This window comes from Kryptolebias marmoratus, linkage group LG22 (assembly GCF_001649575.2).
Source record: "Kryptolebias marmoratus isolate JLee-2015 linkage group LG22, ASM164957v2, whole genome shotgun sequence".
NCBI classification, from domain to species: Eukaryota; Metazoa; Chordata; class Actinopteri; order Cyprinodontiformes; family Rivulidae; genus Kryptolebias; species Kryptolebias marmoratus.
In genome coordinates, this window is record NC_051451.1 from 17733159 (window position 1) to 17756535 (window position 23377).

At 39.1% G+C, this 23377-nt stretch overlaps 1 protein-coding gene across 3 annotated transcripts in view; it reads left to right on the top strand.

Annotated features, from left to right (window-relative positions):
• LOC108243499 (ankyrin-3) overlaps positions 1 to 23377 on the top strand; it is a 110513-nt gene that overhangs the window by 22853 nt on the left and 64283 nt on the right. Inside the window, exon 1 of one of the 3 annotated variants that reach the window (XM_037973504.1) lies at positions 6659 to 7245. The exons of the other annotated variants lie outside the window; for them this stretch is intronic. Coding sequence (XP_037829432.1) covers positions 7123 to 7245 — 123 coding nt within the window. The 5' untranslated portion in view covers positions 6659 to 7122. Of the gene's footprint in view, positions 1 to 6658; positions 7246 to 23377 lie in introns of those variants that run through there. 3 annotated transcript variants of the gene reach the window in all.

Below are 23377 nucleotides of genomic sequence, written 5' to 3' on the forward strand. Positions count from 1 at the left end.
AGAGGATGGAAACGAAGCCTGCATGTGATAAAACGCCCTAGCTGTTACTGGTAATAGGCCAGAGGTTACAACAGGAAAACCTGGGTTTAATTCCAGTCGACAGTCTATGTTACACACTAAATGTGTGAAATGTGAAACTTGTGAAACAGGAAAGATCTCTTGGCACAGATGGCAGAATATGTGGAAATATATGTGAACATATTTTTGTTTGGCATTCAACTTAGAGGAAAACTTGTCCAAAAGCTCTCACATAAATCTATTTTTGATCACTTTATTTGGTTGTTGCTTGTAATTTATTGCTAAAGATGTGAAGCTTGCAAATAAGAAATGATTGTGGTCAGTTTGTATTGTACTGAAGATTAATGTCAAGCATATTATTATTTTTGTATTTGAATAGTGAGTATCGCAGTGCAATGTTTTAGTCAACTATATATTGAGCTTATTGTTAGCCCAATCTTTGTAGCCGTTAAACATTTTAGAATTTTAAAGTTTTTACTGTTATACCATCAGCTTGAAGGGTGATCATTTTTTTCTAAAGAACTCTTTGTAAATCCTCAGGTTGCAGACGACCTATTGCTCTTTGAAGAAAACCAGCACCCTGAGTGTGTAAATGCATTTATCTGCACCTGGTTGTGTGTGTTCTCCAAAGTAACACAAGACTCCAGGGTTTGATGGATCTGACAGTACTTTACAGGTGGTTGCTTTGTGTGTGTGCGTGTGTGATGGTACTTTGATGTAGATCTGGCGAGCTGCGTGAGAGTGAGCACGGCTCCCTCAGGCTCACTGCCTCTTGGCACAACTCTATGATCCTGTCATGACAGGGAAACTTGACACTGGGGAGGGTATTCTGCTGCCCAGCAGCTTGGGGAGAGTAGCAAGGCTGCACAAACATCCAGCTCCTACAGGTCCAGTGACAAAAATCTATTGAAATACATACAACTTCACACACACTCCTGTCCCCCTGCCCCCTGAAACACTGAACCTCGTGCACACAAGTATCCAAAAGTGCATAGATACACACTGTTGTGTACATACAGAAAAAACACAGCCATGCTCACACATACTGACCCGGTTTGTACTAATGAACACTCCCATTGCTGAGAGGACAGAGAGATGATTGGCACACAGAAAGCATTACACCAGCACTTTCAGGCATATGGCATGTGGACCCACTGATGGGCACACACATATGGTGCTGGTGGCTTCTGCTGCTTTGGATGGGAGGAAAGTACTGTGCTCGCCTTTGATCAGACTCCAAATCACAGAGCAGAGCACACAAAGTACAGCCTAAAAAAAAATTCTATTTAGGTTGTACCAGTTCAATCATTATTTAACAATGAGTAAACCAAAAGAATGGCTGTTCAAACTCAATGTTGTTGTTTTTTTTCACAATCACACCATTTATCCTAAAGTCAGCAAAAAACCCTAACTTCACGCTCTCTACAGCACTCTAATTGTGGTATTCCGTTACATAATTACTAAACTGTTGCTAATTTTTACTACAAATCTATATTTTAAAAGCTGCTTCACTGTATCTTACCTCTGTCACTTGACTTATTACAGTGCAGTGTGGTGATCTAGAGAGCACTGCGAATAGGAACAAATTCGGTGTGATTGTGCAAGACCATGTATTACTGTTCCCAACAGATCGTGAAATTGTTTATTCTTCTGCTGCCATTTTTGTGTGAAAACAAAAAAAGGGGGTTTCTTTCCTCTGCTGTTGCTTAGCAGTTGTCACAGTCAGACTGACATTTGTTCCAGCCAAGAACTCACCTGCTCATTGATTACAGGAAACTCTTAATTAAAAGGCAACTGTGTTTTATTATCTTTCTTTAATCATAGTTCTAGCCAGGGGATATTATCAGGAAAGTTATTGATTCATTGCTTTAACACAGATTGACTCAGTTTGTTTAATAACACTTGTTTCATGGCAAACTGAATGGCTGATAAAACAACATGAACATGAGAAATTTATAGTGTTTTGTGAAACATCCACTTTTATCATCCGCTGCTTCCTGCAATGGTGACATGCAATTAAACATCTCATTTGATTTTATTGAAGAGGAAGAGGAAGAAGCAAAGCATCTGTGCCATCCACATTGCTGCCTGAATTATGTTTTTTCAGGCATTACAGGGTAATGACGTGACTGTGGATAGAAAGCAGTTTCTTTTCAGAGAGTAAAATCATGACTCAGTATTGATCTGACTGATTAAACCCATCACTGCCCTTCAAAGTGTGACCACATGATCAGAAATACAAACTAAATGGATTTGGGTGCTTCAGTTCCACCCAAATATCACAATAAGTAATGCTCGCCAGCGCTCTGCAGCAAATTAGAAGCACAAGCCACTCAGTTCAGTCAGTCAGCCATTTTCATCCTTTAAGACCCCACCTCAAAGCCTAGGGCAGCACTGTCTTCCTCTGTGTGTCTGTCTGTGTGCGTGTGTTGGGAAGCTCATCCCCTTCATTTCAAATGTCTTTCTGCCCCTCAGTGGGGAAAACCTGCAAGGACATTTTGGTCTTGTTTTAAGGGCATTTCTTGGTCGTGACACATATTTAGGTAGGTTATTGGCAGCTAACTGGGTTAAAACACACGTCTCATGGCGCGTTTCGCTCATCCGTGGGGGAAACATTAGAATAATTTAGACGATGGAGTAGAGAAACATGGAGGACTTCAAATAGAGAATTAAAAAAAAACAGATGACAATATTATGAAGAGGTTTGCGTGTGTCTGGGTGAAACCTAATTAAGGTTATTTATCAATGCCATGTGTAAATAATGAGGACTGCAACAAACATCAGAACAGTTGGTATCACCTTCAGCTGTAGAATTTAAGTCTGAAAATATCTTTGCACATTATGCACATTGTTTGACTCTTCAAGGCAGAAAAATATTTGATGATCCAATTAAGTGATTTTTATGTTTTTTTAGTTTTTTTCATAGGTGTTTTAGGTTTAGCTTATTGTAGTTCATACCTCCTTTCCTGCAAGCTATCCAGATTTTGTACTCACTTGTATTTTTGAAACTGATTTTTTTGTTTGTTTGTTTGTTTTCACCATATGGTGTTTAAGACTATCTCTGCAGCCTCTTGTACACACCAGCTCCCTCCATGTTGATGCGTTTGCCTTTAAGGCAGTTGTAGAACATAGGAGTGGGGTCAGTGTGTGTTTCTGTCAGTCTATGCAGTTTGGTTTATTTTTTGATCTTTTACCCTCTATGCTTCCCATCTCACATGTCTTTTTGTTCCTCCTGGAGGCATTTGTTCAGAGCAGACAATGAATTCTCCACATTAGCAGAGCAGCAAATGGGCAAATGGGCTTTAAATGGATTATAAGCTTCCTGTTTACAATTACTTTATGCTGCTGCATCTAATCACAGTCACGTTTATCAGGGGTTATATCTCTCAATCAAGACTCAAATACATAAATATATACATATATTTGAGTATATTTTATGAGGAAAAAATACAGCTTAAGGAAAAGGGGAAGCTTGCCTATATCCTTTTCAGTGTAAGAATGCAAACGTAAGTTGTTGGGCTATAAATGCTGTTATCTATTACTTTTGTTTAGTCTAACAGCTTGTGTTTTAAATCATTTTTAATGGCAACAATGCTTTAAAGGTTAAATGTTAAATGTAACAGGCCAGTTGCTGATTGTGTTGAACACTAGAGGGCAGCAGAGAACAAATAATTTGTTTTTGTCTCATCGAAATGGGGACACTTAGTTATAACATTTTCCCTGTTTAAAAACAGTTTTTAATTTTGACAGTCAATACATTTTGGCTGAATGGTCTGCAATATTATTCTGAAGCTGAGAAAATAATGTAACTAAAGCTAAGAGTTACTTCAATAGTATCTAAATCACAATAAATAAATAAATAAATAAAATTACAGGTAAAAAAGAAATGGATAGTAAAATGCAATTATGTCAAGATTTTTAACTTCTTCAAGAAGCACTATTCAAAAACCTGTTGTGAACAAAGCCATTCAAGTGGATTTTCTTAGTGTGTTACTTTATAACCTCATAGTGACCCAAACGGTTCAAGCCCTCCACACACAGAGCTCACTTTGCCCGTTTTTGTTCGTGTGCAGGGACACACTGCTGTGGATGCAGGGGTCAAAAAGGTCAGTGAGGCTGATGCTGCTGTGTTTGATAGTGTTGCACCCACGGGAGCAAAGGGAGACAAACTTAGGATGAGACATATCACTGCAGTTAATCTGAGTCAAACAAAACGGATTCAGGGACATCCGAACAGAGATTGCTTTTTTATTGAATACATTCAAAGTTTTGGATGTTTATTTCTCTATTCACTAATATCTAATTTGGCTTTGCTGCTTTTTTAAATGTGTTGTTTTTGATGGACGGATTGAATTACAACTAAAATTTCAGATCATTTACTATTATCTGCAGTTTGCACTGCCTCTTTATGACAACATCAATAATGACAGTCACAATATCAGATTTTGCAACATTATAATTTGGTACAATTTAACATTTTCCAATCAAAAATACATGTTGTTACAAAAGCCTTAGGTGATCATTTTATTTATTTATACAAAGAACAATTTAGTAGCATATTCTACATATTGTGTGTTGTTGTTGTTTTTTCTAGTAGTGGTAGTTTTGCTCTGGCTGTGTATTATGTGTCCATGGCCTTGTGCCTGGAAAATGGTGGAAAACATCCAATAGTCATCAACCTTTGAGCCAGCACTCCTCCATTGTAGTAGCTGTTTGATTTTCTTTGCTTGTGAAATACTGGTGCCTAAAATATAGGACACGTTGGCAGTGGGCTTTACTCTGACTGGGTGGGAAAAGGTGGCTTATGGTCTTCTTTTGGCTATCAAAGTGTGAATTGAGTTTTGTCAGAAGACAAATATTTAACTAAATGTTTGCTTTAGAACAATGAGTGAGTTATTTATCCACAGACTTAGTGTTCCTTAGAAATTATTCAGTTTTTCATTCAACATGATTTTAGATTTGTATTCATCATTAAACAATGGATTTTCCTGTTTTTGGTTTGTTGATTTGTTTATTGTGTGCACGTTTGCCCTGGTTTCTCATTGCATCCTCTTCTCCCTCCCAGCTCAGTCCTTCTTCATACCTCTCCATGCTCCTTATCCTTCCATCCTGTCCTCCCCAAAGCCACCCCATTGGCCCTCGCCTAGCAACCGCATGATAATTTGGCATAATGTGACACCCCCCAGATGCATGATAGGGGCTGTAAGTCAACTATAGCCCCCCCTGTTTTTTTTTTTTTTTTGCTGGTGGCTGGTGCTTGTGCTTGAAAAGAAAGAAAAATGAAGTGGTGAGGATGAATAGATTTGAGGGCGAGAGAGAGAAAAGGGAATTTCACGCTTAGGTCGTTACACGACTGGTGTCCACAGGCTGAACCTGTCATCTCTCCCAGGAGGGTTGTTCTCCTCTCTCTGCATCTGATCATCTCCTTTTCTTATTCCCAGCTTCTCTCCACATGGCTCCCATGTAGTCCATATGTGCATTTAGAGCCACGAACAAATAAAGTAGCATTTGTGGCAAGCCAACAGGCATGTGACGAGGCAGCTTCCCTGCAGGACCCAGCAGTGCTCATAGGTGCTTCTGACACGCAGGCAACACAAAGATGGCTGCTCCATCTGTCTCCACGCTGCTATGTCTGACGTGAGCACGGCACTTGTGAAGGACATCCCGAATTAGACGTCTCTTTTTCACCCTTTGATTCACTTTTCTCTCTTCTTCAGTCACAAAAATCCCATCTATGCTTGCCTCATCCTGTCTCTTTGTTTTGTTGTGTTTCCTTTTCTTATGTGCTCACCTCCTTCTTTGTTTTCAACAAAGACCTGAGTGATTTAGACAAACAAAAGCCTCTTCGACCATATCTGACCTCCTCATGATGGTGTCATTGATCCCGGAAAGATTTAACACCGAGCTTCACTGAGCTTAGAGAAGCACATGACTGCAATGCCAGAATTTAGGAGAATGGGCAGTGATTTGAATAAATTATTCATAAAATCATCAGAGTAACTGATTAATGATGACTGGTTTGCTCATTACCTAGATTGGGTTTTGGTTATGTTATGTATTTATTGAGGAAGACTATAAAATCATTAAATATGACCAGAGTGACAGTTTAGATCTGACAGCACTTGTCTCTGCATGTATGTGGGCAGGCATGCAAGGGTAATTAAAGTGATTGCACATTCAGCATCCTCTCAGTCCCTCTTTACCTTCACCCGTGTCCTTTTCACATTCTTCCCCTACTCAAGCTGTTACTTGGCCACCTCCAAATGAGATCTATGTGTGATAGTTGCAGAAAGATGTGCAAAGAAACACCCATTCCACTGTTGCTCCACATATTTTATCCCCAGTCCTATAAGGAATGCCTTTGCTTCATTCATGCACTCACAACCATTCACACACAGTTCATCTCTTTCCAGTTGTTTTTCTCTTTCACACACACAAAGGCACTCATTCTAACACACATCTTCCATAGCTGAGCACCAAGCAACGCGCAGCAACAGGGACCAGCGCAAGGAGAAACAGCAGTAAAACAAAAAAAATTAGAAAAGTCCATTTAAAAGAGAGTGTTGTTACCGTGGTAACCACTCCCCTCTCTCCTCCACCTCCTTTCTCAATCCCTCCCTCTTTCTGTCTCCTCCCTCCCTTCCACCTCTGTGGCGGCGATGCTCGTGTCTCTTTTCTCTCCATCCGGCTTGTCCTCACCTCTCCTGGACACGCTCCTCTCACACCACCAGCGGATGACACACGAGGAGAAGGAGGAGGAGGAGGAAGAGGAGATGAGGAGAAGATGCTGCCTCTCCTCTCCCATCGCTCCACCACTTTGACATAAAAAAAAAGAAAGAAAGCAGAGCAGAGCAACAACCACAAGAGAGGACACACAGGATATACATACATAGTTTTATTAAAGAAAAAAAAACCCTACTCTTCCCCATTCTCCTTTTCAAGGAGGGCATTTTTTTTCCCTTTCCCCCCCTTTCCTTTTCTGCCCCGATTTTTTCCTCTGAGATCCCGGTTTTGTCACTAGCAGCCCCTGAACTTCTCTGGGATTTCAGGTGAGGCGCGCGTGTGTAGTGTGGGGTGCTTTTCCATTGTTTTCTGCCACCTATCATGGCGCACGCGGCCTCCCAATTGAAGAAGAATCGGGGGGAAGTGGATGTGAATGCATTAGAGGACGAGAAGGAGAAGCGGAGGAAGAGCAGGAGAGTAGCGTCCCGGGAACAAAAGAGAAAGGTAACAGACGAGGGCTGGCTGGTGGTTTCATCTGTTCAGCTCCACTGGTGTCACTGGAGCGTGACTCTGTGTGTGTGTGTGTGTGTGTGTGTGTGTGTCTGTGTGTGTGCTCAACAAGCAATATCAAAGAGGCTTGAAGGTCTTACATACATACATTTGTTCATGTATACGTATGTTCATATTTGCAAATAAACTGAATCCGGGGCTTGTGTTATTTGCTTATGCTTGTTTTCTTGTTCATTTCAAATAGGTTCTAACCCTGCATGCTAACCCTGCATCATCCAGTACATATGCACTGGATGATGGTTTTGGTTTAAAGTTATAGGTCATTTCACCTCTTTGTATTGGACGATCACAGGAATCTGTCCCCATATGTGATGCACACTCAGGCTTTTGTTTTCCTGCCGCCAACTGTTAATAATTAGAAAAACTACACCTCAAAGAGCATGCGATTTGTTAAAAAGATCGTTTTATACCATAAAAAAGTCATTTTTCAAAAGGTTAGGCTACACTTGCCTGTTTTCTAAATGAGAACACATGATGTAAATAACTTTTGTTGTGCAATTTTCACTTGATTGTGATTTTGGAATAGGGTTTTAGTGAATTTTTTTGTAGGTTGTTGTATGTGTGTGTGTGCACAGACAGCCATGTATAATGCATACTCAACTGATTTATTGATGACAAAGCTTTTTCATATGATGGAAGAGAAACTGAAAAGCACGTGGATCTCTGTCCTCTTCCGTCTCTCTTACTTGTCAGCTCTTTGTTCTGGACAAAGCGGAGAGCAAAATGAGCATGTATGCTTTTTCTACCTCCTTCTGCAGGAACGTGTCGTTTACTCACTTTTTTGTCAGTAAAATAAATGTGTCACTGTACTGTATGAGTGTTTTTGAAAGCATTTAGGGCTTTTTGCATATTGATGCTTGGAGATTTGACCGTGAGAGATCAATTCAATAACAGTTTGTGCCCATGGGTGCCGGGTTTTGAATTATGCTGCTGGCAATGTTATTTGACCTTCCCATGTACAAGAAGTGAGCCAAATCTTTTTGAAACTAAAGAAAAGAGGTTCTTACAGTTGAGTAAGTTTATGGACGCCTATAGGTTGCAGGAAATGTTTAAAACATATGAGCAGACTTTCCTATGTTTTTTTATCTTGGGTGAATATTTGTATTAGAGCTTCTGACTTAGGGTCAAGTTTCATAGAAGAGAACAGGAGAAAGGGAGGAGATGTGAGGAGATGTTTGTATTGATTGGATGTGCCCAGCAGCACCATCCTGAGGATGATCAGCTTTTTCCTCTGGTCTGTCCCGTATCGGCCCTTACACTGATTTACACTTGACTTTTCTATCACTTTTTAGCTTCTTTCTCTTGTCTGCCCTGTCTCTTTTGTTGTTGCATCTTGCATCTGGTGTTTTACCATCCCTCTATCCACTCAAGCAATTCCCTTTGTGACTTTTTCATCATTAGTGATGTTGTTTGGCTCATGCTGCTGCTTTCGAGTGATACACTGTGACAGAGCAAAGTCGAACACTAAAGTTAATTTGTTTTTCATTTGTTTTTTCTTTGTCTGCAAAAAAAAACTTTTGGCCATCTCTAAGGGTCAGGTACACACACACACACGCTGAGCTGAAGCTCTCAAACACTAAGTTCTTCCATCTTTTTATTTATGTGATGTGGATACCCTTGCTTATACACTCATTACCCCTGTTGATTGCCTTCCAACTCTCACTTTGTCCTGGAGAACTGAGTGACTAAGCATTGTGAGAGTCAGAGACAAACATTACAAGGAAGAGAAACGGTCTGATGCACTGGAAAGACATGACAGTTACAGGTTTAAGAAGGAATCCCAGATACAAATTTTTAAAAATGACCAAAAAAAGAGAGTAAAAACAAAGGAGAATATGCATGGTTAACATGGTTGCCATGGTACAAATTGTGCAACAAACTTGTGCAACAATCTGCTTTGAGTCACTTTTTTCACAGCCTCTACAAATACTATATTTAGATGGGAGAGAAGGTACAAAACTTTCTATAGAGAACACTTGTAAAAGCAGAGTTGCATTAGTCAGCGAGCAGAGCAGGATCATTACTGTATGTGTCATAAAGTGCAGCTACGTAAATATTCTAGTGGAGTTAATTTAGGTTGTGCACCTAAAATGCACTTCGGCAATGTGACTTGTCAAGGTCTATCATTGCCCTAATTACACCAGGACATTAATCAGTGTAAAGGTTTTTCTGCTGTTGTCCAGAAGTCTGGAGTTTTTCCCTTAAATTTAAAGTAAATTCAAGCTCTTTTCCATCATCTTATGTAAGACTTGATCTGAGAGCAATAATGTTATTATTAATGTTTTATTATGATTTGGGCACAGCATTTATTATTACCTCCACTATAAAAAGGCCTGTTCTCATAAGTTAAAATGAAAGATTTAGGTCCTGGGCTGAAAGCATTTGTGAAGACAGCATATTTGTTTTTGTCTGAATCCAGTTTTTAACTTCGAGTTACCTCAGAAGTTGTGTTAATGGTCATGTCAATGGTTATGGGTTTAATGCAATTAAACAAATCAAAACCTGTTTTATCATATCTTATTGCTGCAGCACATTATGTCACCTTGTGTTTGAAATGCTTGTTTTGCGTATTTCAGATCTCTCTCTCTCTCTCTCCCAGCAGTCTCAGTTAGCTCTGATTGGTCAGATGATTGGTAATAAATGGTGGAGTGCAGGCAGCTGTTGGTTCTATCTTTGTGGTATTTCAAACTCGCCACAAGGCATTCATCATGCAAATGTGTTACATGATGATGTTATTAAGTAAAGAAAGAAAATTCTGGACTTGAAATATTCTCCAACACTGCCGAGTTCTGTCCTCCGTTCATCTGGTATGGACCTCAGGTTTTGTAACTTTATTGTTGTTGATTTGTGTCATCGTGCAAAGATTATTTTACCAAATAAAATTTTCACTTTCATTACATGCGTTCCTTTGAGGTAATGTTGTTTTCATTTAGTGTAAGGACTGTCTCACACTAAAGCATAAACTCCTTGAACACCCAAGTAAATTGCAGAAGATATGTAAAACACAGAATGATTTTTGATAGAAACAGCTCAGCCTAAGGTTGAATGATTTTTATCAAACATTTTCTTAGAAAGTCCAGGACATCTGTGGAAAACAGTGGGCCTGGGTGGTGTCTGTCTTTTATGTGTGCATAAAGTATGCACATAGGTTGTATCATCAAGAAGGCAAGTAAAGATGAAATGCTGTTCCACCATTAGACCCCTGGTTACAGCTAAATGAGAAACTGAGAATGATAGAGAGAGCTCTGCTTTGTGGGTTCAGCCATGAGAAATGTTTCTTCGCACAAATGCTGATATTAATGTTCACGTTTTGTCTCTGAGATTGAGTCATCAATTTTGTAGCTGCAGTGGTCATCTTAACGGGACCCCCCCCCCCCAACCCCCCCATCATGCCACATAAATTCTTCAAGCTGTTTTTCTTCTAATGACATTATCTGGAGCTAGGATCCTCCAGTGGATTCCCTGAGAGAGAGCTAAGCAAAGCGTAGGTTTCCTTCAGAGGTGTCCCAGTTTTACATGATTTTTTCAGCACAAAGATTGAGCTTCAGTACAATACCTGTTAGTCCTGTCGTGAGCTTTATGCAGCAGGAGGCTGCTTTGTTCACATTTTTTCTTTCTTTTTTTTTGCAGTATAATGGTTCATTTTCAAACAAATCTTTTAGGATGGTTTAACAGAATTCTGTATTGTTCCTCTCATGACATTGATAGATCAACTTCTGGTCTTTCTCATCCCTGGTGAATATCATCAGTCATCACCATCATCGCTCTTACTTTAGTGGTTCAAAGCATTGGTAAATCTAAAGCAAGGGGAATGAACGGTAGAAGTATGGTAGCAATACTGAAATTGGATTATACTGCAGCTCTGTGCTGTATTTAGATATGGCCCATGAAAAAAGGGGCAAGGCAGGAGTCTTTCTTGGCCTCAGAAGAAAAAAAAAACAATTTTCAGATTTCAAGGAGGCAGAGAGAAACACATAATCTTACTGTTTATTCTAATCAATTTCCCTCCTATTTATTTTCTTTTTGTTTCAATTCATCCTCTTTAATCTCCTTTACCTCTGTGGCTGAAAAAAGGCAGATTTCATGTCCGTCTTATTACCTCTTACCTGCCCTGCTCTGTTCCTCCCGTCAGCCCATGAAAGATGGAGGTTAATGAATTTGGTGCACAGCATGCTTCAGTTAATTGTATTGGCACTGGGAACTCCTCTTGTTCAATTACAGTGTTTTCAAGATCAAGATGGCACCAGCTGATGACCACAGTGTGGCTTTATGGAGACTGCCAAGCTTCTGTTTTTGCGAATAATAATGACTGCTACAGCTTTTGTTTTTTGTTTTTTAATTTACTTGATGCAAATAAAACTGGTGCAGACCTGTGTCTGTCTCTGTGGATGCCTGTACATTACCCTCACTTCATGCAGTTCAGACTTGTGCTTTGTTAACTAAGATCATTTTAAGAAAAGGCAGAGTTATAGCTGTTTTGGTCAATCCTTGAAAATAATGTTAAGCATAATGTCATGCAATACCGCAAAATTTTGTGAGATGTACTAGCACTCGGAGTATTTTAGTTTAACATTTGTCTTTACTTGACTTAGTTATTGCCATGTATGTGTTTGCTAAAGTCAATTAGTTGTGGCAGCCATCTTGATGTGGAGTGTCTCTAAAAGTTGTTCGCTTGTAGATGTACATCCAATGATTACTTTTTGAGAGTTTGATTGAAATCCATCCAGCTGTTCATGAGATGTTTTGCTAACAGACAGGCAAATGCAAAGACACAGGCAAAAACAATATTGCGCACTTTTGGCATTCAATAATGAACACCTAATCACTGTGTTTAAAGCAACATAAAACTATATGTTTCTCAGACGTAAAACAAAATAATACTTTTGAAATCCTAGCAGTGTAGCTGTTATGTTTTCCAGCTTTAAACTACAATTTGATCAGTTCATATCTCCCTGGCTAGAAACGTAAAGTACCCTCTTGTGTTCAAGAGAGCGTCTCGTCTCCTCTGTACGCTGCTGATGTTCCACATTAGCTTCAGTCTCTGAAGGGAAACGAGAACATGTAATAAGGATTGTTCTAATTATTGATCCACCACTTTAAGGGTCCTTACTGGGAGCAGACGCTTGTGGAGGTGGGGGGTGGGGGGAGTATGAGGTGTTATGGAAGCAGTGATGGAATTTCTCATGGAAACTTTGTAACTGAAAACCAGTGTGTGTGCGTGTGTGTGTGTGTGTGTGTGAAGATTTGTTCGTCACATTACTGAGGAGAAATCCGTGAAGTCTGTAGTTGTGCCTCCTGGTCTCCCAGCAGTATTTTTTCCCAGTTTGTGAGCTCAGGATTTACTGAACAAAAATGAATCAAATCTGACATCCTTTCGGAAGTCACATGAGCTCTGGACTGTATCTGTCTCCACCGAGGAGCCACTGAGGGAAAAGTGCTGAGAAGGAAGGATGGATGTGAAAATATAGAGGAGGAGATTAGGACGAACAGATGATGTCATTCTGTATTTTTGAGTGAAAAAGAGGAGAGAGTTAGAGATAAGAGGAAATGAAGAGAATTCAAGGGAGAGAGAGCATGATCATAAGCCTACATGTCATTTGAAGGTGAGCGATGTGCTTTTTACTGCTTTTTCAAGCCTCAAGCTCTGACCCTCCTCTTGCTCCTGCCGTCTTTTGCAGATATCTAATAATACACATCTAACATATTAATAATAAGCTTGATACAAAAGAGAAATAATCTCAATCCACAATAAAAGGTTCTTGTTAGTAATCTTTTAAAAAAAACTGAAATTACAAACACAGTAGTGTAAGTTGTGTAAGTAGAGTGCAGATTATATACATGTGTTTTTGGTTTTGTTTATGATTTTCCTGCACAGGCATTTCCTAAGCGTGTAGAATAAAACTTAAACTTAACACTGACTCTTCATCCTTTGTTCTGTTTTAAAAATGACCGACTCACCTCTGATGCTCAAGGGTAAGTCAGACAATAAGTTCAGTGTTCAAAGTGAAATTATTCGCAAACAATGGAGCTTTCCTATTCATACAAAGCTGAATGACCATGGACAGAGCTGAGACTTGAACAGGAAAGATGAGGCGATTTGGGAGCAGCAACTCGACAAAGAAAGGATAGAAGGATGGTGTCATAGACTGGGGTGAAGGAGGCGAACCCTGAGCGCAGACTCATGTTGATAAAAAAAAACTAATTTATTTAGAAATAAAAGGCAAACCCAAAACAAAGGCTGACGTGGCAGCAAAACCTAAACTAAATGCAAAAACATTTACTAACTAAACAAAACCTGAACAGACCTGAGACTAAAGACGAACCACTGGGAGACAAGAAGGCACGAGCAAACAGAACATCAGGGAGACAAGAGTATGACAATGAACCAGCAGAGAGGTAGAGAATGTGACCGGGTATTAAAGGCAGAGGGTGATTAGTGGAAGTGGGCACAGGTGAGATGATTATGGAGCTAGAGGCAGGTGTAAATGGGTGAGAAAAAGGAAGAGAGAGAGAGTGTGACTGAGGAGAAGTGAATGGTGGCTGAGGCACAGGGAAGAGACAAATAACAAACAATAAACTCTAACTGAAACATGAAGACAAAACATAATTCAAAAACTCAGATCCTAACAGATGGAGGAAGTGGCTAAGTGGGCAGCAGGTGTGGAGGTGGTGCTGTGAGATGAGAAGAGACAGGGTGGCATGCTAAAAATCAAACAGAAAAAAGAGACAGGAGTGGATAACTGGCTCTGCAGCTGTTATTTTAAAAGGGCAGCAAAAGAAGATTCACAACTTAGAGACATGCACCTAATTTTAGAATTTGATTTTAACTTTTTTTTAGGTCTGAGTAACTATGGAAACATAAAAACAATGCATAGGAAAATATTAGTGTTTCCAGACTCTAATCAACTATTGCAAAAAAAACTTTAATGTCTACTTCTTGTCCATCTACCACTAGCATCGTTGACTTTTAGAATTCGAATTAGGAAATGTAGATAATTCTTTGTTGTGAGACACTCTATACTATTTTTTAAAATACATTTTAAAAAGAAAAGATAAATAAATAAAGCAAAAACATTAAGATTTCAGCAGACAGGATTGTCTAGGCTCATGTATAACATATTTAATAAAAAAAAATTGCAATATGGGCAATAGGCATTTGTAAGGTCCTGATGAAACAAAACTTATACACTATATTTCCTCAATGTTTCCCAATTTTTTTCGTTTTTATTTCTTCTCAGTTGAGAAGCTTTCTCAGTTCAAACTGAACTTTTGCAGAACTATGAGCTTTAAAGCTGAAAGAAAGTGTCATGTTCTTAGTTATTCTGTTTTCCTGGTGTTCAGCCTGGTGTTTGTTAGTTTCTGTTTTCCTGCTCATAGTTCCCCTCAGCTACTCTGGCAATCACTTTTCAGCCATTTGCAATCAATTTACCTGCTCCCACTTGGCAACCATGCCTCCAGTAAGTAAAAGCTCCTCATTTTCACTCATGCGCTGTCAGATCCTCATACATAACACTCCTGGTCAGTCCTGGATTTTGTCACCTGCCACCCTTGGGTTTTGTTTTTTATTTAATAAAGTCACTTTAGACAATACCTGCCTGCCTGTCTACCTGCTGCCGCTCTGCACTCCTGGGTCCCCAACCATTAAACATTACAGAGCGACCTTAATGACTCTCAGAAAAGAGGGAAGAGAGAGTGATTTGCATGTGTGTTCAGCTTGCAGAAACAAAGCCACTTACTACAGTGTTAAAGGTTGGAACTCTGTTATTTTTAGTTTAAACTAAAAAAATCTCCTTGAATGAAATGTAAAATGTCTTCAAAAAACAAGCAAAGAAGTCCAGTTGCATTTTCTTTTCTTTTTTTAAACTCTTAAAACAGCAGTGTTTAAGGAAAAGTAGATAGAGTTTTATCCTCCTAAAACTCATATAAAGGCAATAAAAAAATGTTTTTAAATTACACAATTCACTGAGGAAACAACCTTTCCCATATCCAATAATTTTACATAAGGATTAAGATAATAAAACTGCACTAATGTACAAACAGTAAATTATGGACAGAAATGTACTGAAAGAGTATGAGAGACAGATGATGCCCCCACTCCTATATCATCACACCCATTAGCCCCCTTTCTGTGAATTAGGGCAAATGTTTTTCATCAGGGTCCTAAAAGAGCAAAATGGGGTGTCACGAGTGTGTGTGTGTGTGTGTGTGCGTGTGAATGAATGTTTGGCAGGTGCGCCTTGTACACTCACAGATAAAGCTGATCCAGTTGAAATAATGCAGTCTTGCCTCTCTCTCTCTCACACACACACACACACACACACATATACACACACACACCCCTTTGTTGACCCCTGGGACTCACGCCCGTTCGGCTTGATAATTACTTTCATTTGTTCGCCCTCACTCCCAGCGCTGCCACGTCTTCCATTCTCTGCTTAACCACCTGCCACTCCAGCATGATGTGCACTGATAACCAGAATCACGTGGCCATCAATTTTGTCACCTTCTTTGGTTTTATGGGTTTGAATTTGTGTAACGAGCTGCGCTTATCAAGTCAATACATGCTGCCATATCTGCTTGACACCACTGCAAAGTGCTGCATGTGTGACACAATAAAAATAAATAAAGAAAGAAAGAAAGAAAGAGAGAGAGAGAGAGAGAGAGAGAGAGAGAGAGAGAAAGCCTCTGCTCCCAGCCAAGGACGATTGCATGTGGTCCTGGCCTTGTGGCAGCTCCACCAAGCATAGAGTTTAGAGACTCTGGAGCTGAGGAAATGGGCTGTGTTGGGACAGATCGATGGTAATCACGCCGCTTCACAGTTAGCTCTCTCGGTGGGGGGAGGGGGAGGCAAAGGGTGGCGAGAGGCAGAAAAACAAGAGAGGGGGTGCATGGAGGGGGCCCCTTTGGGAAAATAAAAAATGCCTCATTTCGTGATTAGAAGAAAATATTATTCTGCCCTTCCTCATCTCCAGTGTTTTTTTTATTTATTTTTTTTATTCCAACTCTCAATTATGGATTCCCCTTCCTGTCTGAACGTGCTCCAACCTGACTGTCGAGAAATCACTTTTGCTTTTCCGGTTGCAGACTTCATCCATAAACCTTCTGCATGTGTAGTACCACTGTATCCTTTACAAGAAAGCTGATCTGATCCTTCTGTGCTGCATTTCTTCATAGGAACATGTTTTTTTAATATCCCAAGGACATTATACCCCTTGGAATGTCCAGTTAAAAGTACACTATTGACTCTTAATATCACTTCGTCACAACATATAAATTCAGGTTTGGGTGCATTTGACCCTGAAGGAAAGACTTCATTGCACCTGGAGGAGGTAGTTTAGCATGAAAAGCAGGCAGTGTAATTTTAAACTTTAGTGTATGTGCAGTCTTGGAAGTCTTATGCAGTTCAGAATTTGAAAAACAAGGGTAACGATGATTATTTTTGTCTTTTCTTTGTTTCTATAGTGTGTCTTCAAAGAATGCATGTGTAAAATGCTGCAGTTCTGCAGAATGCTGACTGATAGGAAAAGGTTGATTCTAGCTTCAAGGTGGAGTTGGTATTTTTCTGCTCAGCTGGCTAAAAACATTACATATAATACTACATACACATACCAGAGTAATATTTGACTGAATTTCTGGTAGGTTTTTTTTAATAACAATTGTGCAAACAGCCAGAATTGAGGCAGAGCTGTCTGTCTGTCTCATGTTTGATTTTGATACTGAATTATTCACAAATGGCCCTGCCAAACATGTTTGCTCTCTGTTATTAGTTAAAACTCACAACATGATAGGGTTTGGATGAGTGCGTTAGGTAGTAATAGCATCTGGTCTGTAAATAAATGATGGCTGAAAAAAAAAGTTAAAAAGAATTCCTGCGATACTTTCAGTGAATCACAGTTTCACAGTGCAACCATGTCATCTTGTGCCATGTCTGAAGCAGGCAGAGAACAGAATAAAGCCATGACTTACATCATGTTTATCTTTTTAGTTCCTCCTCCAACCACCATCAATAAAATACTCACTTTCTGTAGGGTTTTTATGTTGTTGTTGTCTTCTTTCTTTTTAGTTGAAGGCTGTGTTATTTTAGGTTTTGTAAAGCGACTTCGAAAGTGTTTTTGTGGGTAAAAGATATGGTAGCAACATTTTTTTTTACATTGACAGTAAAGGATTTGTACTACAAAGGGTACAGCTGCCCTCTCTCAGGGTAGAACAAGTATCCAGGATTGATGCCGTGCACCCTGGGTCCTCTGTTCCTCCAACAGATCGTCACTAAAATTGTAGAATAAGTGCAGAAACCCTGAAAGAGAGAAACAGGTAACTTTTAAAGAAGACTGAAGTCAAAATGAAGAGGGTAAATGTTTAAATGTCAGGTTTCATTCCATAGTAGGTGGACTAAAAACATAAAAGCATCAATTAAAGCTGATTTTTTATTCTTTTATTGCAGAATATACAGTAAAAATGTGTTTTGGACTGGAGCTCAGGCAAAATAAGCAACCTTAAATCAAACGTTGTGACAGAGATGCATTAAATAATCAAAAGAATAAGTTAGTTCTAATCGAAGAAAAAATAAAAAGTTTTGTAATCACACAAAAGCTCTCAATGTTAACATAGCAATGACAACTTTTATCATACTGATGATAAAAGTGAAACCTTATCTTTGCTGTATCACCAGATCAGCTCATAACCAACATCAGCTTTTACAGATATCACTGAGTCACGGCTATTCCTCTTACTCCACATCATTACATGATTAAGGGTTTTTCTACAACACGTTATCTAAAGTACCTTCTCTTCTTCTGCTTTTTTTTGGTGGGTGATTTTTTTTCCTTCCTTGTCTGATAGTCAACAAACACACAGTGTGTTGAAAATAGAACAACCCTGCAGCAACTTCCAGTCCGCTCCCCTGATGATGTACATTTCCAAGTTGACAATTCCACATCAGATATTTTTGGTTACGTTCCCAGTTGATTCTTTGAAAGCAGCTTGAGTCAGAGATGCTCCACCTCCTGTTTGTGGTGCAGCTCATCTGTGTTTCATCGCAAAATAGTAAAAACAGCTACTTTCTACCTGGGTGAAAGCGGGAGTTGTTATTTAAAGATCTGCTTTCATTTTGTTTGTTTTTTTGTTTTTTTAAATACTTATAGGAGAGGGATTTTAAGAGTATAGTTGTTAGTTACAATATCATTGGTACCTGAACAAAAAAGTCAATTTGTTTGTACATTGTTCAGCTATTAATGTTGTATTAAATAGCAGTGTAAAAGATTGCATACAAAAAATATGTTCTCAGCAATTAGTCTTTGATTTTAAAGCACTAATATTTGTATCGGAGGGAGAAAGACTAAGCCACGTGCAATAAATGGTAGTTTTGCCTCTTCAAAAATATCATGACATTAATTTCTTAGCTAAAGACAAAGAAAACATTCAGAGGAATACTGCCTCTGGGAAAATCTTATCACATTACTTTCATGGTGGTGGACAAATTCAGTGAATGACAATAGTGATCAGAAGAACCAGAAGTGCTGATGAGATAATGTTGTAAAGGAAACAATATAAGCAGAATTCATCAGAAATATTTACGTTTTTGAAAAAGAAAGCAATAAAGTAGAAAAAAGTTATAGATCAAACAGAAAAACAGTAATCTAATTTGTATTTTGCTGGGAAATAAACCTGCTGTGACTGTGAAAATTCATTTCTGGTTCAATCATCCCTCATGTAAAGATCTGGGATCAGGTGTTCCAGATGAGTCACTGTTTTCACAGTGAGCATCAGTCATTTAGCTTCAGTTCAGCAACAGTCCCCGATGAATATTTGGTTGGATAGCTTCACACCAGCAAAGTTTTTTTAACACAGAGTGAAGGCAGATACATTTCTGTGATGGAACTGGTGTCTGGAAATGAAAAAGTTGAAACTATTACTTGGACACAACAAACAAACAAAAAAATCAGAAGATATAATTTTTTTATAGTTTTAAAATGATTTATTTTAAGGATTATTACTGAGCTCATCACAAAACTAATCATCACATTAACTTGTATTGGAATTTGTTACAGATTACGGCACTATATTTCAAACTACTGTATCGTCGTCTTAGTTTAATAGAATTTCTGAATATTTGCATATTTTGCTTTCTGTCACACTGAAAGCTTGATTTGATGAGACGCAGTGATAGTTTTGCTGCTGAATAGGTTTCTGTCACCCAGTGCATTTGTGCGTGTGTGTGTGTGTGTTGCTGACTGGGATGCTGTCAGCCGTGTGTCAGCCATCCCGACACACCCGGCGCACTTTTAACTTTTCGGGGACCTTCCCTCCAGACAAGGCCACACCAATCACGGACACACAAACGTGAGTTGCTGAGCTGACAAATTAGAAGAAGCATTAGACCTAAGCAGAAATGACAAATGTACATCACCAGACAAAAAAAAAAGGGATTGTGTTTGTCTTTGTCATTGTGTTAGGCATTAATTGTAAAATCTGTTGATTGCATATGTCAGTAAATTGATTTGTAACGGATTTACATAATCATACTGTTTGGTTTCTGTCAACTGCACAAAATGACTGCGAAACCCCTACATATCACATTATGATGCGCTGGCAGAAATTAGATTCAGCAGTTTATTTCAATTTCACCTTGATGTCAGTAATAACGTGCATCAGGTGCAGGGTGGAGAGAAAAAATGTAACTATTATTTTTTTGTGTGTGTAAATACAGAGAGTGAAATCCACATGCAAATGGCTGTACTTGAAATATAGTAGATTTATTTATTTTTCTCCATGGACTGATTACTGTGTTAGGCTGAAGAAAACAGCTGATTAGTCTTTGTCAGATTCATGTTATTTAGAAGTAGTTCAAGGTGCGTGTGGAGGTTAGAAACTGTGCAGCTGTCTGAAGGTGTCCTCATAGAAATATGAAAATATCCGATTTTCATCCTGATAAAATCACCTTCAACTGCTTGACAGTTTTATTAAAATCCACATCTCTTTCTTTTACAGCAAATCACAGATGTCTATAATAATTTCAAGACAAAACTTGTTATTATAGAAATATGCAAACATGAAATCAACTGAAATCAGTAGATTATGTGTTTACGTGATTACATAATTGCCATTCAATACTTACTTTTTACAGTTAATCTCTTTTTATTGGACAGCTTTTTAAAAAAATCATAGTGTAATAAGGGTAAAACACTATCCTTGTCTATAAAAGACAACAGAAAATGACTTATGACCAGAAAACGCAACTAAAATATTTAAACAACATAAAGGAGGAAATTCAAGATCTGAAAGGTAAAGTTATTTTAAAGTACTGGAGATTCAAGTCCACCTCTGGGACGAGAGCTGATACAGAAGTGATGCTGAGTATCAAAGACCACAAAATGTGTGTGTGTACTCTGTAGGTGTGTGTGTGTGTGTGTGTGAGTATGTGAATGCTGTGGTGGTGTGGAACTGTGTGTGTGTTGTGGGGAGGGGGTGGGGGTGGGGGTTCTGTTGGCTGCTCCAGTGCCAAGTTAACTGAATGTCCCCATCAGTCAAGGTTGTGTCTTATTATAGGTCATTAGTTCTCTCTGCTCAGCTGTGACCTTGGCACAACCGACTGGAGCATGTATGTACCATAGTAGGCAAAATTAGGTTGTGTGTGTGTGTATGGGTGGGTGAGTGTGTGCATGTACACTGAAAGGTGTTGCTCTGCTGAAACTGCTTACAGTAATATGAATGTTTTTTGTATCCGTGTATGTGATGGCATGTTTCTGCTGTGTTGGTTGGTTGGATGGTTGGTTAGTTGGATAGATGGATGGATAGATGGATGGATGGATGGATGGATGGATGGATGGATGGATGGATGGATGGATGGATGGATGGATGGATGGATGGATGGATGGATGGATGGATAAAAAGGGGTCAAACAGAGCTTACACTCATACAAGAGGAGGAGAAGGATGTCAGTCACAGATTTAGCGATTCAACAGGACTGAGGTGCTGCTGAAGTAAAAGTGCTGCCACCCACAGTAAAAATGTGTTTGGCGTGCAGAACACAAGGTTTTGTTTGAACTGCCAGCAGCTATTTACAAAATTTTTCACTTAGTCAGTCTGACAGTTACAGTCATATGCAAACCACAGAACTTATTCTAGTTCTCATCTCAAAGTGGGGCTGTTGTCCATGCAACGCATTATTCATAATACGCCATCCTTTCGTAATACTTTAGAACCTTGTCATCAGTGTTTTGAGTTAGGCTTCATTATTAGCACCATGATGATAGGACATCTTACTTTCTTACCTTCAACCACAAAACAAATCATTTCCTAACATTTGCATAATTTCTTTAAGGCCCATGTGTCTGATACACACAGTGTAGATGAGTCATTACAACATGACATAACTTTTTCTTCAGCCTAACACTTTGTTTGAAATCTTATTTTAAAATTGGTTTTAGAGAATGGAAGATCGAGTAAACAAGCCAGTTTCTGCATGGTCCAAAGTAATTTTTTTTGTTAACAATGTGGTATGCATTGTTAGTGTTGCAGTGCAACCTATAAACTTGACATTTGATTTGACTGCAAACACAAAAGTCTTCCACAAAGAGGAAATTCTTAGGTTTTGTTTTGAAGGTGTATAGAGGTTTGATATTCCTAAACAAAACACCTAACGCAGGTAGGCAAATTTACAATCTACCTAATCTAAAATTGACAACAAGCTGCACTTTTATCCACTTCATTTAGCTTCAAACCCTTTTATACTATAAGTGCAGTATTCTAATTCTCAGATGTGAACTAGCACAAAGCTTAAGTTGTTCTGGAAATGGCTCCTTTGTGTGTTTCATTGTATTATTGAGACGTAATTTAGACAGAAGGTCCAGGTTACTTTGTTACGTTTGTACTACAGCAGTGTGTCTGATTCACATTGCAGTGTCCTGCAGAGAGAAAATAGCGAACAAAAATCAACTCAAAGTGGAGAGAAGAGAGAGACGTGCTCTGGATCATCCTGTACACCTTTATCGATCTCTGTGTCCCGTGTCCTGAGCTAAACACAGCTCAGGACGATGCGTGAGACATTCTTCATAGGCATGCCCTGAATCAGATGGAAGGAAAGCAACACACGGAGTTGCTGTATTTGTCCCCGTTTCTTTTAGAAAGCAATATGATGTGTCCTTCCAGGGTTATTCTCTTACACGGACTGCTTGTGTGCACTGACATCTGCCGGTGTTGTAAATCTAAATGTGTTGCTGCAGACAGACAGATTGAATGGTCATTCCGCCGCTCTGTCCTCTTAAATGTATTGAAATCCTTCTTCAGGCCACGCTTGACCTGCTTGACCTCATAACCCCTCGTGTCCACGGGGAACTGCTCTCGCGCCTCAGTCATGGCATCGTTATTGGCTGAGCTTCTCATCCCCTTTTGAAAGAAACCTAAATACAATTTTTAAAATGTATACTAAAATATATTCAGAAGTCAGTGTGAATTTACACTTTTGGGTCTATTTTATAACAACAAGTTAATTTTTTACTTTAAGTCTTCACATTGCCAGTCTGGTTGCCAACTTCGCTGAGTGTCACTGTTATGGATCTAGACCCCCACCCCCCACCCCATCCAAACACACACACACACACACATACACACACCCATTCAACAGCCTATTGCTTTGCCTGGAGGGCAGCTGGCCTAATAGCCGTCTGTTTGACAAGCATAAAATGCCAGATCTGGAAGCCCATTACTATGTTGTAGAGAGCAGTATTGTGTTATGACCTCTGAATTTATAGAAGAGGGTACACAAATTTAAGAATTACAAATGAAACATCATCAGTTGTACTGGTGAGCCAACGGGAGGATGGATCAATCAAGCAAAAATCTATTTTCACGACTTTCTTTGCTTACAGTAGGTTCTTTATTCTCCTTCATCATTCTTTAAGTCACATTTAGATGGAGGCAGTTGTTGAAAAGGAAAGCACTGTCTTCTAATTGTATCTAACTGTTCTGGTTCATGTGTGTTTTAGTTTGGGTATTTGTGCAGATTGTGTCTGTGTCTGCCTCCTCGCGAGTGTGTGTGCTTTGTTAAAACTGAGGGGGGGGGGGGGGG